Raw genomic sequence first — 18,243 nt, 5'->3', positions numbered from 1 at the left:
TGCAATTGTACCAGGTCCCCAGCAATTTTAAAATAATCTTGTCATTGATGAAATAGGAATGGTAATAAATACCTACATGATATACTCCCTGCGTGTAGAGAATCTGAAATCGCCCTACGCAAGTTTCATGTCATTTTATTGTCAAAACTATAGTCTAACAAAGAAAATGTTTTGATAGCTAATTTACTGTGTAGAATTAGCGAATCCCTGTTGAGCACTTGTGCACTATCGCCAGCAAAAACTGTCATGATGGTTGTCACAACACATCACTGACTTGCTGAATTGTGGCAAGTGTCAATGTGAATCATGAGGTTTTGTAGATGATACGTTTGTGTTTTTGAGTTTTGTTCATATCATAAAACAACAGATTTGGGAAGTTACATAGATCTAAGAATTTTTGTGTATAAATATTATCAAAGTGTATTAATGTGTATCAAAGTATTGTTGCATTAACTTGTTATGAGCTCTGCTATGTTTTGTTAATCATTCACTCACAACTGTGACTCCCGCTTTTCTAGATACCATTTCCCAATGTCTAATATGAACACATGCTAAACCTATTTGCCTCGTATCGTAATGTGAATCCCTTGACTTTGAAAAAGGAGTTTTGGTGTATATCGTTATTTATACAGAAATATCAAGCAATAGTAAACGTGGCTGTAAAATAAATATCATTTGGTAAAATTCCGCTGCTAACCTATTCAGAATTTAAACAAAAACTGAAAAAATTGCACACTCTAACCTCACATGAATTTTTGTCTTTTTGAATAAACCAAAAAGTTCTGGTTTTGAATCGCTGCAATGATAGAGTTTAGGTAGGAAGTGACTGGCAATATTGGTCTGATATTATGGCTTTTCGCTTTGTTGTAAATCTGTATTGCTGTTTTGAACTTGTGTAAAACAGTTTTATCTCAGGCACAACAGATAGTACTACGCACTCTTTTTATAGGCAAAACATCATTTAAGCCTATTCAGATTAAATCAAGAAAAATGTGTGATTCTCGCTCTTATCGCTTGCCTCATCATATCTTGCATTCAAGTAGAGTATCTATCCTTTTAGGACCATAACTATGGAGCTCCTCCACCACCTACACCCCCACCTAGTCCTGGTTCCAACGCATTAGTCACTAAAAACAAAACTTTTGAAATTGCTCTCAAATCGCTCAAGCCTAATAAAGTTATACCAGAGAGAAGAGCGAAGGCACCAATAAAGCGCCAAGCTATACGGAGAAGAAATGGAACTAATTCAAAGACAGCCAACAAGCCGGTAGGTGTAGAGTCGAAGGCTGAAGTCTCTACGGACTCTGAACATCAAGAGAATGGGGAAGTGCTAGCTTCTGGAGACTACAGTGATAGCATAACAAGATGTATCTGCAATTTCACACATGATGATGGATATATGATTTGCTGTGACCAATGCCAGTAAGTAGATGAATTTGGTTCTGCCTGTTGGCTGTCAATGTATGTAGGAGTATATGACAATTCCTTTTTCTCAAGCTCTCTCCGTATCGTCAATAACCTCACTCGCTTCTTGACACGTATCTCACCGTGATGGTCACATTTTTATTTTTATGGCACATTTCCTTGGAGTTACATATTCTTTGACTTGAATATTCTTTGACTTCATTTTCACTTTTTCAGTTTTCTGTTATACGTAGTGCCCACATTTTTCCTGTGCATTTGTTTTATTGTTGCGAAGCAGTCAAAATACAATGTATTCGCTATTACAGGGTATGGCAGCACATTGACTGCATGGGTATAGATAGAGCTGACATACCAGATGAGTATTCCTGCGAGCAGTGTATGCCACGTCAGGTCCATAAGGCTCGTGCGAGACTCATACAGAAGAAAAAGCGTGTTGATATTCTTCGTAGTTCGAAGGAAGTTGAAAACAGTAATAACACTAAAAAGAAGGCAGTGACGTTGCTGAAAGTTGCTGCCAAACATTGCAACAAGAAAATGTTGAGCCCGGTGAAAAAAGATGGTGTTGTTGCTAGAAGCAGAAGGAAGGCTACCGTGAATACTGTCGTCAACAGAAAGGTTTGTTTGGAAACTAAATATCATCATTTGCTTTGCAGCTTGTGTATTAGCATGCACTTGACTTGCATTATCAACCAATAGTCCATACATTCGTATGTACTTGTGTGTTAATAGTCCTGTGTTATTATCAACCAACAGTCCATACATTCGTATGTACATGTGTGTTAATAGTCATGTGTTATTATCAACCAATAGTCCATACATTCGTATGTACATGTGTGTTAATAGTCATGTGTTATTATCAACCAATAGTCCATACATACGTATGTACATGTGTGTTAATAGTCATGTGTTGTTTGTGATGCTCCAGTGGGTTCATCAATTGGCATGGATTCAAGCAATCACTTTTGAGAGACTGTCTATAAACCACAACAATGCGCAGCAGCTCAATGATAGCCTACATTCATTTGTTATTTACTCTATTGCAGTAGCAAAGAAAAGCTGGTTAGTAGGCCAGCTTTTTATTTGCCTGAATACTTTGACTAGTAACATGCGCTCTAGTTGTGTACTCTTTGTCAGCAACGACTAATAACAGGCGCGCTAGTAGTGGATTCTGTCAGCAACGTTTTGTAACAGGCACTCTGGTTGTGTACTCTCTGTCAGCAAACGACTGCACCCAGTCTGCATTTACAAAAACACTTGTCCACAGTTTTTTGATCAATATGGTGCTTCAAATGTTGTTCCATATTGAGGTTGTGCCTATGAAGCATTTCTACCCATCTGTGGCAAAGAGGTTTTTGAACCAGATATTAAATGGGCAAATTAGTATTTTGCGTTAAACGGCTGTTTCACACTAGATGGTTTGGAAATGTCACTTTTGTTGCCATGTGCTTCAGAAACATGCTACATTAGTTGGCCTGTGGTTTACCTGATATAATTAGTGATCTGTTTACTTCTGGTTTTGACCAGTACAATTTAGTATGAAACGATAATATAGAATTTGAGTTTGGCTAACAAGTCTTTTGGATGAAGAAAAATCTTGCACGCTTCACTGCGTGAAATGCTGACAATTAGTATTAACAAAATTGATGCAATTTGTAAGATTTTTTTCTCATTTATAATTTCATGGCAGTCAGTTTAGATGGTAAAGTTGCTTGCGGAATCATCATGAGTGAACATTCATTAATTCAGCTTGTTGCTTGCATTAGAGTCTCTGAATTAGATATTTTTGCTGAGTAATGAACAACCATGTTGATAGTCGTATCATGCTTTATACCTGTACTTCGCAAATACGCATTATGATCTAAAACATTGGCCGTTGCAACCCAACTGCAATTTTGTGCAGCAAAACTTAGTGGCGTGATACTTGGCTTATGCTCATGGAGCGTGTGGCACATGAAGCATGTGGCTCATGCTCATCAGCTCATGTTGATATAAAACCGCACCGACTGCAGGGCAATTGATTGCATGGCATGGTGCTATAGAAATTCAACATCGCGTAGAAATTGCTGCTCACAACAGAAGATTGTACCAACCTTGACCTGTTCAGTGCATTTGGGAAGATTTTGTTTGCGACTCGCTCGTTAAATGTTGAACAGTGTACCACTTGTAGTTGCCAACCGTTTTCGTAGCATGTTTGCATTTCATTGCAATAATCCGGTGAGCCTATTGCCAGGGTTGCCGCCTAAATGGGGAACCAGATAAATAAAAAAGTATATGTGGAAATTAGCAAGGACAGAGAAATAATGAATAAAATCTATGAATGTTTGTTTATTTTTGGCGTTGGCCGTCTAGATGAGGCTAAGCCGGGACAACGGTCACGAGATGGGTGTTGTATTGTTATCTTAGTTTTGTTTTGCTCAGAATAAATATTTTGAGAACATAAGGAGAAAGATTTATTTACATCAGCATGAACTGAAAAACTACATCATCATACAAAAAACACAGAATTTGAATTGCTAGCAACTAAAGTTGTCCTATTCTGTAAATGATGTAGGGCAAGTTCAAATTATACAACACTGGGATCAAGCCGGCTATGGTTGACAGCTGAGAGACAAATTTGTTTAATTTTTTAACCTTAGCTCGAAGTGCATATCATCCTCTGATAAACATGACGATCCTGTTGGTCACCTGTGATAGTCGAAAAATGTGGCAGAAATTGTTCGCGCTATTTTGCAGCAAGTATGGGTCACATGATCAGATTACGACTAGATGATTAGGCCAAAATGAAACAAAACTGTAAAGTAGCGAGCATCTATATTTGATAAGGGCTTTTCGGTAAAACCCAAAGTATTTGTCATAAACTAGTGCTACGAAACGTTCATATTGAGCCTTTTATTGGCCTTTCATTTCATGTGATCACATCACGTGTCAAAACAATAACCACGTTGAGTATGTCGTCGAAATAAAGAGATTCCAAACTACTGCATTTTCGTGATGGCTGCGATTAACTGTTCGTTTTTTAGCTTTCCAGGACTTGTAATCACATGTCCGCATGTTTTGCACCTACAACACAGCAGAGTAAGACATGGGGAATTTTATGATACCAAATAACTGTAATGTAAATTTTGTTGCGAGTAAAATTTTGAAGCCAAGTTTAGGTATGTGTTTTACTAAAGTAAACTTTAATTTTGTCATCGTCTTCATCTTTATTACCTGTTTCCGGTTTCATTTTCACTCTTATTTATAGCGAATAATGCTGAACTGAAAGAGATAGTGAGCATCGTATCTCTTTCAGGTGTAGTGGGAGGAATTTCGACGAATAGCATATCGGCATCTTCGTTATTCTGATGTATTCAGCACACCGGCCGCCAAATTAGAATTCCGAGCGATATTTTTGTTGATGTCGTATGGTGAAAAATGCCATATGGAGGGGACGAAAATACATAGAGTGAATCCTTCCATTTCGTAGTGTGAAAAAAAACTGTAAAACAGGGAGGTCGTAATCTGGAGGTGCACTAAATACAAAAAATGAACATACACACTAAATTCAAAACTTTTTTACACAGAAATTCAAATGAACACATGCACACAGTAAAATTGAAAATTTATTATTTTTTCCCCATTTTTGTTTTGCTTTTCAAGCAAGAAGGCCAATGTATGAACGGCTTTTTTGTCTTTTGTATTTACAAACATCTTCTGTACATCGAAGTAATATTTTTCCGAAAATACATTTTGTGAGAATTTTATGGAGAACATGTAGTCTTTCGTAAGTAGATGTTCCATTGTAGTCTGTAAGTTGCTTTATTAAATGTTTTTGGTGGATATAGCCAATAGATGTATCTGAGGTTTCATGCGCATATCATCAGCCCTTCATAATTGCCTATGCATAACCATCTTTTTAATTTTGGCATTAATTGTGTAGACCATCAGCTGTATAGTCTGAGTATTTAGTACACGCTTTAGCGGTGTGATCCAAATTGAGTCGCTGCTACCTCAATACAGTATCTCGAAAAACGTTAATACCCATTAAAGGTTAATTGAGAGGATTTTAAAATTCCATCTATATTTTACAATTTAATTGTTTCAATTTAATCATAATATTTGATCTTTTGGTAATGATTTTAATGTTACGAAAACCGAAAAACAATTTTGAAGACCAAAAAGAGCTGTGACACAAGACGTTCGTTTTTTTCAGCAAATCATATATGTACGATATACTGTGCCAATGCCGATGATTAGCCTATGCGTGAACCTGAAACAAAGGAACTTCCGTTGGCTGTCATTTTAATACATTTTCTCCATCTAGTCGCCACGCTAGATATTGCCGTTATCTAATGTGGCAGATAATTTTAATACAAAGCCGAAGCAGATTCCACAAATACCAAAACATTTGCGCCATATTTTCAGCAGTGGTTAGGCCTATAGAATTGCACTAGTCAGCTTGTGTGTACATCTTGTACATCTATGTATCATCCAGCAAAAATTTATTTTTCACACAAATTGGGAATTTAAAAAGATTGTTTGTAAAAATTTGCTATAATCTGTTTCAAAAAGTGAATAATTTTAATACAGCCTCGCAACTGTATTTAGCTGATATTTTGCAAAGACTCCCAAGTCTTTCTTTCCATTTTCGTGACTGGAAAATGTTGATAAAATGTCGTAGTTGATCGAAATTACATAAAAAATATTATAGAAACTCCAAAATATTATGTGGTTTGTTGCTGGTTGATGCGATTAAAAATTGTGCTGTGAGTTAACTTTTAATGGCTAGTTTGGCATTCTGGCACATTTCTCTGCTACATTCGTATTGCTCAGTTGATTATTGAAACATACATGTTTATCACAGTAATATATATATATACCATACATCGTGTCTTCACCCAAGCAAGACTATTCGCATTCTAGTAGAATCTTCTGTATCTCCAAGCAATAGTATTATGACAACCTAAAACATATTTTCCCACCACTTCCTTTTTATTATTTGATCTTTATGACTAGCTGAGAATCAAACAATGAAAAAGTGACCAAACCAATATGATAAAATTATTTCAATTTTGTCTAATTCCAGCCTGACTGATTTAATAAAAAAGTGAATGCTGCTTCTGCTTAAAATTTTTTGGGTTGTTTATACCAGAGTGTCACAAATTTGTGATTTATGTTAGGACAAATATATTAGTAGATTATCCCAGAAAGTCACAATTTGATAGATGAAGATGACGGCCTCGCACTAGATGGTTACGAAGTGGGTAGCTCTTGATGTAATAAAGATAAGAAACAAAATGAAGATGCTTTAGTCATGTTGGCTTTAAAAATGGATTAGCTCTGGTGATATCCAAAATAATAATTGGGAAATGACGTCTGAAGTGATGTTATCTGACATGAATGTATCTCAGGAGATATCTGGAAGGTAGATACAAGCCAATTACATATAGTGATAAAGAGCAATAAAGAGATAAAAAGAATGGAAAAGAAGCATCTGTAATTGATCTCTGGAATTCATATAATAACAACTCTGTTAGGTAAACAAAAAATGTTTATAACAAAGAATATCATATATATTCTTTTAATCTAGTAAAAGCTGCTTGAAGCAAGTAGTTAAATTTAGCTGACAAGAAAACATTTAGTGTTTAGGTAGTAAGTGAACATCATTTGAAATCTTGTATCAAACGATTCAATAGAAACCTGTCTTGTCTAAAATCGCCATTAAAACTTGACAAGCCTTTTTTTAATCAAAATTAAGACCATCCAAAGAACCGCCGATAAGGCCGTGCGACAGAGAGTTAAGTCGTTAAGTCGTGCGCATTTCACGAGAAACACGTGCACATTTCACCGGTCTATGGCATTGTCCAATTGCCGAAGGTTTCTGTAATTAATGTAGAAGTACTGAAAAGTAATCATTTCTTTTTTGCCGATTTCAAAGTAACTGACATTTTGGACACTTATAATGAGTACTTTGGTATTCCAACTGGTGACCAAAGCAGTGAAAGTAAAGGAAATGACGATGATATCTTTCTAACGATTATAAGATTATTACAATATTTAATTATAAGAATAATTATTCGATTTTATAAGATTATTATAAGGTTTAATTATAAGAGTAATAATTCGAATACACAAGATCGAAGTATATAGTGACCGATGTTGTGCAATATGTTAGTTATTATTTTTCTAAAGATTTTGTTGATGATTCTACTATTGTATCTACTACTAGTACTAATATCGAGGTACTGCCAAGCCGTTTTTAATATCTGCAAAATCATGTTATAGGCCTACACTTTCTTATAGATATACAGCTCTTTCTATGACAACCGACTAAAATATGCTTAGATTTTTAAATTCAGCATCATTTTTTAGATATAAATACAAAAATGTAGATAAATATCACAACTTCTTGATATTGGTTGCTATGACGTTTTGAAATGTAAACAAAATTGTGCATTGGTTTTCGTTTCTCAAACTTTAACACCAGTTTTCTCAAAACTATGTTTTCGCACTAATGGTAAACATGCATTCAGTTTATTGGCCATAAAATCTGCTGTAATTAAGCTGGAATCAAATTTTTTTAAAGCAAAATAACTGAGAATTTTCTCCTGCTAGTGTAGATAACTCTAAATCTCACACACCCGACTTCACCATGGTTTCTGTGATCATGACCCATTTCTTCACTTTGGTTACAGATCGTTGTCAAAACCATTCTGCATTCAACACAACCAACTTTCAAACTGTGTATATTACACAGCAGCTTGTCATTTTACTTCTAATATTGCATTTCTCCTATTGCAGGGGAGAGATATAAACATAATCTTTTCCTTTCATTATTGCTGTTTGTTGTACGTAATAACACCCAGTACATTACAGCTACCATTGCAGTTATCCTATTGCACTGCAGTGCTATTTGGCTGCTAATATTGCATTTCTCAACCAGCAGTACCCTTTCTTTTTTCCAATACCACTTTGGTCGTGGGCTCTATTGACAGAGGAATTTCTAGTTCTAGAATAAAAACTGTATGTGCAGAGCTAACAAATAATCTGCTACAAATACATTGAAGCAATAATAGTTAAATAAATAACAGCTGCTTTTCGAGAGAGCTCTAGAAAGTTTGATTTTATTAAATGACAACATCGCTGAACATAAAAAAAGTAAAATCTGTGCTACTTGAATCTGCTCATCAGCTACATGCATCAAATCAATCATGCATTACGTTCTAGAGTCTAGACAAAGCGATCTAGCATGTCCTAAGCCATTTTACTCATTAGTTGCAAAGCAACATCTAAAAAAGCAATTATCTACTCCTACAATAATACCTATTCTTACAACAATTAACTTACTTTTTCCTACCACCGCCTGGTTAACTGGCTACTAAGGTTATGTGTGTTAGGTTTTTGGTGCTAATAATAATCACGGATTGTCAAACTGTTGCTGGGAATGTTTCTATTTCAACTACTTTGTTGTGAATATACCATTGTAGTTGTGTAATGTACACAACTATCTTTGTAATCAAATTAATATTTTTGACCTAACCATAACAAAATTCACCACGAATTAAAGCCAGCATAACTCAATCCAAACAACATGAACTACAAATCAAATACACTGATAATATTTACAACTTTACAGCCTGCTACACAGGCTGCTTATACCATGCAAGTCTATCAGTCTAATCGTTGCTCAATGTTCTAAATTCAAATTCACAGCATGCTGGCATACTGTCAGATTGCCTTAAATAAAATGCAATTAGTTATGACAGTTAGTACTAGTTAAACAACCACAACCATAGGTTACTCGTTAATGTTTTTAATATGATCTGTATTAATGTTTGAATTTTAAATAAAATTTAATAATTAATCTGGTCTTTCAATTACTGTTTTGTATAGTTAACTTGTTCTCAATTTGTTTTTGTTGGAAATTTATTATATGACATTTGTACCTATGTCTATTCAATTTCATGTGGCTCTTTGTATAGGTTTTTAAATGTTCACCAAAATGTCTTTGGGAGTGTCTTGAAATCTTAACGAAAATCGGCATCGTTAACAAAGAACTAACATTACCTGTTTGATAAAAGATCTAGACTAAAATAATAAATTCTTACTACCACACAAGCATTGCAACTTGTTGCTATGTTTACATAAAGAGCTATTAAGTTATGTAATCCGAAAAGTGAAAAACTGTTGGTGAAATTAAGTGTTTAGCACAATCAGGTAATATTAGTAATAACATACAACAACATGTTGCGATTTTGTTAACGTTTCATTGCAAGTCTAAAGCTACTCAGGATGTTAGTAAATGTCTTGTTTATAAGTCATCATTTTACCTGTTAGCAGGGTGGTGGACATGAGCCTTTGTTACTATCAGTGGACGGCGATACAGAAGAATTTCCATGGAATGCGATATATGAACAGGCTTCTAACAACCAGTATAGTACAGATATTGAGGAGTGTCTAAAGTCTTACAAACCAGATACTAGTAGTCAGGTATCTCACTATTGCACAAATCCAACCGACTGATCTTTGCCTCATCAAGGAACCTTATCATGCTTTTTAAAATTATCAAGTTTATCTGTTTCTGCTATTACATGGATGGATACGGGGAACATATTTGGCCGCTTAACTCTCCTAGTTACATTGTTTCTGGTGGCACTAAATTTTGGTTGTCCTATAAAAGAGATTTGTTTTGTTATATCAGGTTTGTAGACTGTTGACCTAATAGGTCTTTTTGTTTAGCTAAATCTCAATCGACTATTGATAATGTGGTGCAGTTCATCCTCAGGATACGATTCCCCTGTTATACGATGTTTTCACCCTCTAAGTAGAACATGATGATTTTTTCGCCTCGCATACAAATCTTATTTCGCTATACGGATTTAATAAAACTTTTGCCCTAGTTTGAATTTGTCAGTTGGTGCGCTTATTACATCTGTTGTGTCAAAATAACAAAGACGCCGAAATGCTGTTTGCCAAAACATTTTCACAATGCATGAAAGAGACGTGATAGCCGATTTCGCTCAGTTCAGCAATTCTCTTGTGCAAAACGATAATATTTTTCCTTTAAAACTAGTAGCAAAGTTGGAGTTGTGATCCTTTCAAACAAAAGGTCAGTGGTCAGACAAATTCTCTTAACCTGCTAACAAAAATCCGCTTCATTACGAAAACAGCATCGTTCGGGTTGTCTTGCCGAATTTGGTTGAAAAAGGTTTTAAATGAGACTGGCTAAAATTATATTAAAAATGGAGCCGGCAACTAATAGGTGATAGAATTTTAGTGATAAAAAGTTTAAATTCAGTAATATAGATGAAACTACAGGCTAAAACTGAGCTTTAAGTTTGTGTTTAATAAACTAAACTTATTTAAAGTAAATTCAAAATTTATGTTATACATACCTCTGTCTGGAAGGTAAGAACTGTCTATGGTACGCGCCACACAGCACATTGCAACGTTACATTTTAATGCAGATCATCACCAATAAATACACAAAATACAATAAAGTTACTGTAGGTAACTATAGTTACTAAGGTTAACATACTATTTTGTTACTAATTTTTAATATGATATAATTTGATGAATTTTACCAGGGGGTGTTTGCATTATATAATTACTATGGTTTCTATACCCCTCCATTCGATTTTCAATCCCTGGAACGGATTAAAGCTGAATACTGAGGGTGCACTGTACTTTGGTAGTGTGCATCTAGGCAATTCTCAGCTACAGCGTTGTGGCACAATCATGAGTTAATAGTAGATATGAAGTTTTTCTCCTAGAAAATGAATGCTGTTTTTTGCCTCATGAACTTTGTTTAAAAAAGTTACGCTTGTATGTGACTGGCTTATCACAGTAGTTGACAAATTTTTCTGGTTTTTGACATTTTGTGCCAGTAAACAAATGGGTGCTAATGAGTAAACAACAGTGTTTTCAAAATACAGTCAAACCTTGATATACAAAGTTTATCTGCTTCAAAAGAAAAATATTTTTTAGAAAGTCACAATTTACTTTCCAGAAAAGTTTTAATATTAATCAATTACTCTATTTAATACTATTATTGTAGAGTTTTTAGTAGCTTTGAACTTCACTTTATTTTACTTTATGTTTAGCCATAGAATCCTATATGTATCTATATTTGACATCGAAGCATAAAACCACATTTTCAACTTGCAAACATTCAAGGGTATGAGAAGATTTAATATATAACAAACAGTGCAGCTATTGTTGCTTGTGAATTCAGCCATTGAAAGTATATTTCTTCAATGGATTACTCCGAGTTAAACTGAGTTAATTTTTTTGTTTATCTTGTAATAGTTCACCCCATGAGCATTTTTTGAACCATGAACTTTGTATAAAAAGACTTGCACTTCTGTTGATAGTGCCACTGGAGATATATTTTTCGCTATGCAGGTGAATTTGTAAAGCAAAGCGTTTTGGGCATTGAAATAGTCATTGGCAATTTAGAGTCGTCAATATAAAGTTCCACTTGTTGAGAATTGACATAACTTTCAGTGTAGTTTATGTTAAAACACTCCTTCAGTAGACTTAATATCGTTTATTTTTCACCGATAGCTGTGTATAAAAAGCCAAAAGTGTTAACTATTTTATTAATGTTTGACTAACGTAATGTGGGTAGCGTGTTGATTTTTTATTGCATCTTGTGTTGTGCTGTGTTTGTAGTTGGTGGGTGTGGTGGATGAGTTGAAAAAACCAAAATGTCAGCTGCGTCTGCTAGCCAATGGTCATCGATGCTTGGAGATAGGGGACACAGTGGGTTGTGGAGATGCTTTGATAGAGTTTCGGGGTAAAATGATGCTACAGCAGCAATTTGAACAAGAGAATAATTTCCTAAAAAGGTAAATGTTGATTATGGTTGACTCAATATAGTATTTATAATGTAGAAACAGGTATTATCGACACCAAATTGGCTGAAGATATTTGTTAGCATATCCCATTGTTTAAAGGAGGTGTCGCCTTGATGGGGCTGGAGATGAACATTGTGTAGATAAAGGTGATCATAGAGCTTCTATTCTTAACGTGGGCTACAATAACTTTAAACTATCGCAATCTATATATATATACACATATATATATGTATATATACATGTATATGTATATATATACATATATATGTATATACGAGGGGCGATCGTAAAGTTCCAGGAATTGTCTCAGTACACAAAAACCGTTAATCGTAATCACTTAATTTAAACTGTCCCCTTCAAAGTAATCGCCTGAGCTTGCTATGCACTTGTCCCATCTGTGTTTCCACTGATCCATGCAATGCTGGAAATCACTTTCCGTAAGGCTTCGGAGTTGTCTCGTCACATTTTCTTGAATAGTTGGTATGTCGTCAAATCTTTCACCTTTCATTGTCAATTTGACTTTGGGGAATAGGTAGAAGTCACATGGTGCTAAATCAGGTGAATAAGGGGGATGGTTAAGCACAGTCACCTTATTTTTTGCCAAATACTGACGTACCATCAATGAGGTGTGAGCCGGAGCATTGTCATGGTGTAGGTACCAGTCACCTGAGAGCCACAAATCTTGACGTTTCCTTCTGATACTGTCTCTAAGTCTTATCAGAATGTCTTTGTACACATGCTGATTCACAGTTTGACCATGTGGCAGAAATTCAGAGTGTACCACACCTCTAATGTCGAAAAATGTTATCAGCAGCGTTTTTACATTTGAGCGAGACATTCTAGCTTTTTTAGGCCTAGGAGAGCCAGGGGATTTCCATTGAGAACTTTGTGATTTGGTCTCTGGGTCATAACCATAGACCCAACTTTCATCCCCAGTCACAACTTTTGAAATAAAGTCAGGATCTTGTGTTAAAGCATCTTTTAGTTCGATACAACAGCTAACTCTTTTTTCTTTTTGGTCGTCAGTGAGCAGTTTGGGTACCATCTTTGCAGAGATCCTTCTCATGCCTAAATCTTCAGTGAGAATAAGATGACATGTACCATAAGAAAGCCCACTTTCTGCTGATATTTCCCGTATAGTCAATCGCCTATCTCCCATCACCTGCTGCCTCACAAGGTCTGTGGCAGTTGTGGTCCTTGAAGTTGCTGGTCTGCCCATGCGGTCATCATCTTTAGTACTTGTTCTTCCCTCTCTAAATCTTTTGTGCCATTCATAACAGGCTGTTTTCTTAAGGGCAGAGTCTCCATAAGCTGTCCGTAACATTTGGAGCGTCTCAGCACCGGACTTTCCAAGTTTTACACAAAATTTTACACAAACGCGTTGCTCTTCTACTTCATTCATTTTCGAAAAATCCGACGAATGATAAAAAATGACCTTGACATTACCTACTATAACTTCATTGCGGGTGCTCTGACAAGCGTAAAACTTTGGCTATGGGGAAATCCCGTGCTGCTTAGCAACATGGAACAATCAAAACAACTGCACATGGTCTTATATTTGACTAGGAAAACGATTCCGGGAACTTTATGATCACCCCTCGTATATGTATACAAGTTGCGATAGTTGGAATTTATTGTAGCCCACGTTAAAGATGTGGTTGCGTCAAATTTGAGTTGATCTTAAAAGAAAGCATTTTTTTTTCTCTATTAGTTGATGTGTTGTTTGTTGTGTTACGCGATCTCATTGCCAAGATATTTGAAGATTAAAATCGAAAAAATCTGATCGCCGTAAAAACACTCAGGCCACAAAAACGTGCCTAGACTTGCCCAAAATGATGTCACGCGTTATACAACCTGTTTCTATCTCTCGTATTCACATCGGCTATTTGCGTTAAAAGTCTACTCCTACGCGGCTCTATTGGCATATATCTTATTTTGTATTTGCTCATGTTGGCTAGAATAAAATTTTAAATCCAGCTACAGATGCATTATTATGAATGTTTCAAAGGCCTCAAATAACGAAAATTGAAAATTTGTTCTACTCGCTTTCTCCAAATGTTGTGTAAACATTTGGGTACCGACTACCAATTCTACCGGTCTACGGTAATTCTGTCAAGCTAACTATGTAGAACGAGGTCTTTGTATCACCACAATTCCGCCGCTACCCATACTAACGATATACAGCCTCCCATAAGTCCCGTCCACATTATGTCCGTCGCCTATCCTTGGGGTGGGGCTGTATATCATTGCCTACACTAGTTTCTTACGACTAGTTTCTTACGACTAGTTTCTTACTAGTTTCTTACTAGTAGTATTCTTACCGAATACTACCGAAGTAAAATAAGCAAGCCGCGTCTTTGAAAAGAATATACATAGGGATAGAGTTTTAAGGATGAGAAGTCTGCTGCAAACTGGATTTGAACTCATATTCTCCAGTTCTGCAGACATCCATATACCATATCCAATTCACTACAATATTCTGCAAATCATGTTTTGCATTATCTTCAACAATATTATTATTTTATTATATAATTTTTACAAGCAAAAATATTTTCATCTCGGCATAAAGCTTTTATTAAAAATATTCATCAAGTCGTGGCCACTCACATAGTTTTAGCTGATACAATAAGACAAATTCATCTACTGCAACAAACTCAAACAAAACATCATGGTTTATGCAGCACACATTCAAGTCTCTCTTTCCCCTTTATGGCAGTTTCCACTCTGACAAAGCTGCTTCGGCTGGTGGGACGACATAAACATTCTGTAATCAGTAAAACAAATGCAATAAATATATGTCATTCATAGATATGTCATTCTAAAGCGTATCTATTGAAAGCTTCCAAATTGGGAGTTAAATAGATTGCGAGTGTAATTTTAAAAACGAATAAACGTTTAACAAAGGCACAAGTACGCCAAGCCAATGATTCGAAGCTTTGGTTCTGGAAATTAAAGATTTGCATTGATCAATCGATTTTCTTCACTTTCTACAAGTGAAAAGTGAACATCTAATGTCAAATCATAAATCTAATTTACTAGATAAAGCTGCCACAGAAAATTTGAAGCAAATGTAGCTAGGTGGACCGATAAAAAAATAGAAAACGATGATTAGTGATAGCAAAAAGTTACAATTTTATTAATTAGTAAATGTATTAATGAGTACTAAAATATTACCTTTACTATATTCATCAATCTAAGCCATTGTATTGCTAGATGCTAAAGATTAAAAAGAAGCTGTCAAGAACTCACTGTACATACGTATCTCGCACGTGCAGGAAATTACATTTTAGCCTCAAACAGGGAAATATAATCTGAATGTAAACTCAACAGGAAACTCTATAGGAGACTCAAAGTAAAAGATAAATTTACCTCCATTCTCCGAGCTTCCTCCGCAGAACTTTAACTACCTGATGCCAAGAAAACTCGGAGTCACCTTCGCAGTAACTTTACAGCAATTTTACAATTACATGTACGTGTATGTTGTTCGCCAATAAAACGTGTCGATCGAGTAATTCATTAAAGTAACGATGTTAATTAATTTAGTAAATATCGATGTCCATGCGAATTAATAATAATAATATTAGAGTAAAATCCCTAAATTTGAGATCGCAGACAACGCGTTTTACGAGTGATAACATTTATTACGGCCTATATAAAAATTTCGCGCTGATGATTGGCTAAGGAAGCGACCTCATATATATCGCTCGTGGTTTCTTTTCAGATATATTGCTTGTAACGTCACGAAAGAAGCACCCGCTGGAACGTGAGCTTTTTAAAAGAGGGCCTCATTCAAACGCATATATCTCTGGACAGGGTTGGTCTACAAAGACAAAATTGGCATCAAATTGTAGCTGATGTTTTAGCCTTTTATGGGTCTTAATTTCGTTAAATCGAATTTTTTGACGCAACCACATCTTTAAGAATAGAAGCTGTATATATATATATATATACAGCTTCTATTATATATATATATATATATACAGCTTCTATTATATATATATATATATATACACATGTATATACAGTGGTGTGCATAAACTTGGAATCACCAGTTAAATCTTCAAATATGTATGTTTATATGCTGTTGTCTAAAAAATTCTTTGGAGTTAAGTGCCTCAACCCCATCAATATATATATCATTTGAAAGGGAAAATTCTGAAGAACAAAATGATGCCAAATATTCGAAAATATTCTCAGATTTTTATCGCTGGGGGTGGATCTACCGAAAGGCAGACTTATTGCAGGCTATGAATGTTGTTAGTGAAAATTGATAAAACAGGATACAAACAAACTCTTTTATACAAATTGGTGGCCCTGAAAAGGGCCGTTGGGTTATTGTTGGTCTTCAGAAGGACTGGTAAGGTGTCTTGAGCTGAGCATTAGTATTTTATTGGCCAGCCCTTGTTCTTGATCACCATCTGACACCGTCGAGGCATGCTGTTAACCAACTTTCTGAGCTCTTCAGGAGTGAATTAGATTAATATAAATCACTCAGAAATGATTGTGTTAAATCAATCAATGCATTGTTTGAAAGCACATCTTCTGCTGATCAGATTGATATATAATATCTGGCATGGCATCATAATTGGCGGGAAAATAGAAAGCAAATGGAAGATCCATTCGATATAGAGTGAACAAAACAATGTGATTCCAAGTTTATGCACACCACTGTAGTAGACGCTCCTATAATGTATACCTCCTATAATGTAAATTCCAGATAACGTAAAAAATTTATGTGAAGCTTTTGCTTCCTACTACGTAAAAAATTCCATATGACGTAAAGATGTCAAGTCGGGCGAGGTCTCAACTTCGATTTAAATGTTAGTCTATCTCGTCGCACTTGCGAAAGAAAAAACGACGTGCGTATCACGTTATATCTATTATATATACAACTTTCGCAACATTCTAGTTCATCGTGATAAATCGTCAGATGTGTTGACAAAACAGAGAATAGGGTAGCTGCTCAATTATTCATAAATACAAAGGCGATCGATTGGTGCAGGTATTACCGGGTCGGTCCATCAACCTGAATGTCATGCGTTGGAGTATCGTCAGAAGTTCCCTTTTATCCTAACCTTGACCCCCCTGGACACTGATAGCCAAAGAATAGGTAGTATATGTACCGCTTTTTTATAGTAAAAATATTTTATGGTTTTTCTTTATTGTAGATGTAAAAATATTAGTTATTACATTTACTTTGCAGAATAGACATTGCTGTTTAGAAAAAATAAGCAAATCGTTGCAAATGAACGTCAAAGATATGCGCTCTCCATTTCCTTATTGGAAAAATAATCGCGATCTGATCAAATAATCGATCTGATCTAATAATTCTGATCAATCTCACTGGTTTATAAAACCAGTGAGATTGATCAGAAAAAGAAGAATAGTCATCGATGCAAACCAAGAATACTGCAGTTACAGTACAGCCCACAAATTGAGAGTCATGTTTTCCTTTTTACATGGTGGGTTTGAAAATATCTTGGAACGGATTAGTCAATTTACATGTATTTCACTGTTCTTATAAAGTCCCTATAACGTAAACTTTGAGTGAATTATTCACCTTGTAGGAGCCTTTACTGTATATATATATATCTCTATATCGGTCATATGTCTGTCCAGCTATAGCTATTAAAATCTTGGAATTAACATTTCGCACTCTGATGGATTTGAACTCACGGAGATTGCAACCCCAAGCTTTAAATCCATGCGCTTTGCCACTGAGCTATTCAAGGCGCATTGATCATCGATGTTATTATATAGCGTATGCACACACTAAATGACATATTATTTAAAACTATGAATTCTATGAAACGCGATGTAACATTTCGCACTTTCATGGATTTGAACTCACGGAGATTGCCACCCCAAGCTTTAAATCCATGCGCTTTGCCACTGAGCTATTCAAGGCGCATTGATCATCGATGTTATCATATAGCGTATGCACACACTAAATGACGTATTATTTGAAACTATGAATTCT

The 18,243-nt window shown here is 35.4% G+C and overlaps 1 protein-coding gene across 2 annotated transcripts in view; it reads left to right on the top strand.

Annotated features, from left to right (window-relative positions):
* LOC137389808 (inactive histone-lysine N-methyltransferase 2E-like) overlaps nucleotides 1–18,243 on the top strand; it is a 47,664-nt gene that overhangs the window by 10,270 nt on the left and 19,151 nt on the right. The window contains exons 4-7 of one of the 2 annotated variants that reach the window (XM_068075920.1): nucleotides 1,061–1,422; nucleotides 1,731–2,040; nucleotides 9,745–9,894; nucleotides 12,079–12,254. In XM_068075920.1, the coding sequence (XP_067932021.1) occupies nucleotides 1,061–1,422; nucleotides 1,731–2,040; nucleotides 9,745–9,894; nucleotides 12,079–12,254 (998 nt within the window). Of the gene's footprint in view, nucleotides 1–1,060; nucleotides 1,423–1,730; nucleotides 2,041–9,741; nucleotides 9,895–12,078; nucleotides 12,255–18,243 lie in introns of both variants that reach the window. The other variant, XM_068075919.1, reaches the window with a different exon arrangement.

The sequence above is a fragment of the Watersipora subatra genome, chromosome 3, assembly GCF_963576615.1.
Source record: "Watersipora subatra chromosome 3, tzWatSuba1.1, whole genome shotgun sequence".
Classification (NCBI taxonomy): domain Eukaryota; kingdom Metazoa; phylum Bryozoa; class Gymnolaemata; order Cheilostomatida; family Watersiporidae; genus Watersipora; species Watersipora subatra.
The sequence above is the reverse complement of the archived record's forward strand: the minus strand, read 5'-3'. Positions and strand labels throughout refer to the sequence as shown.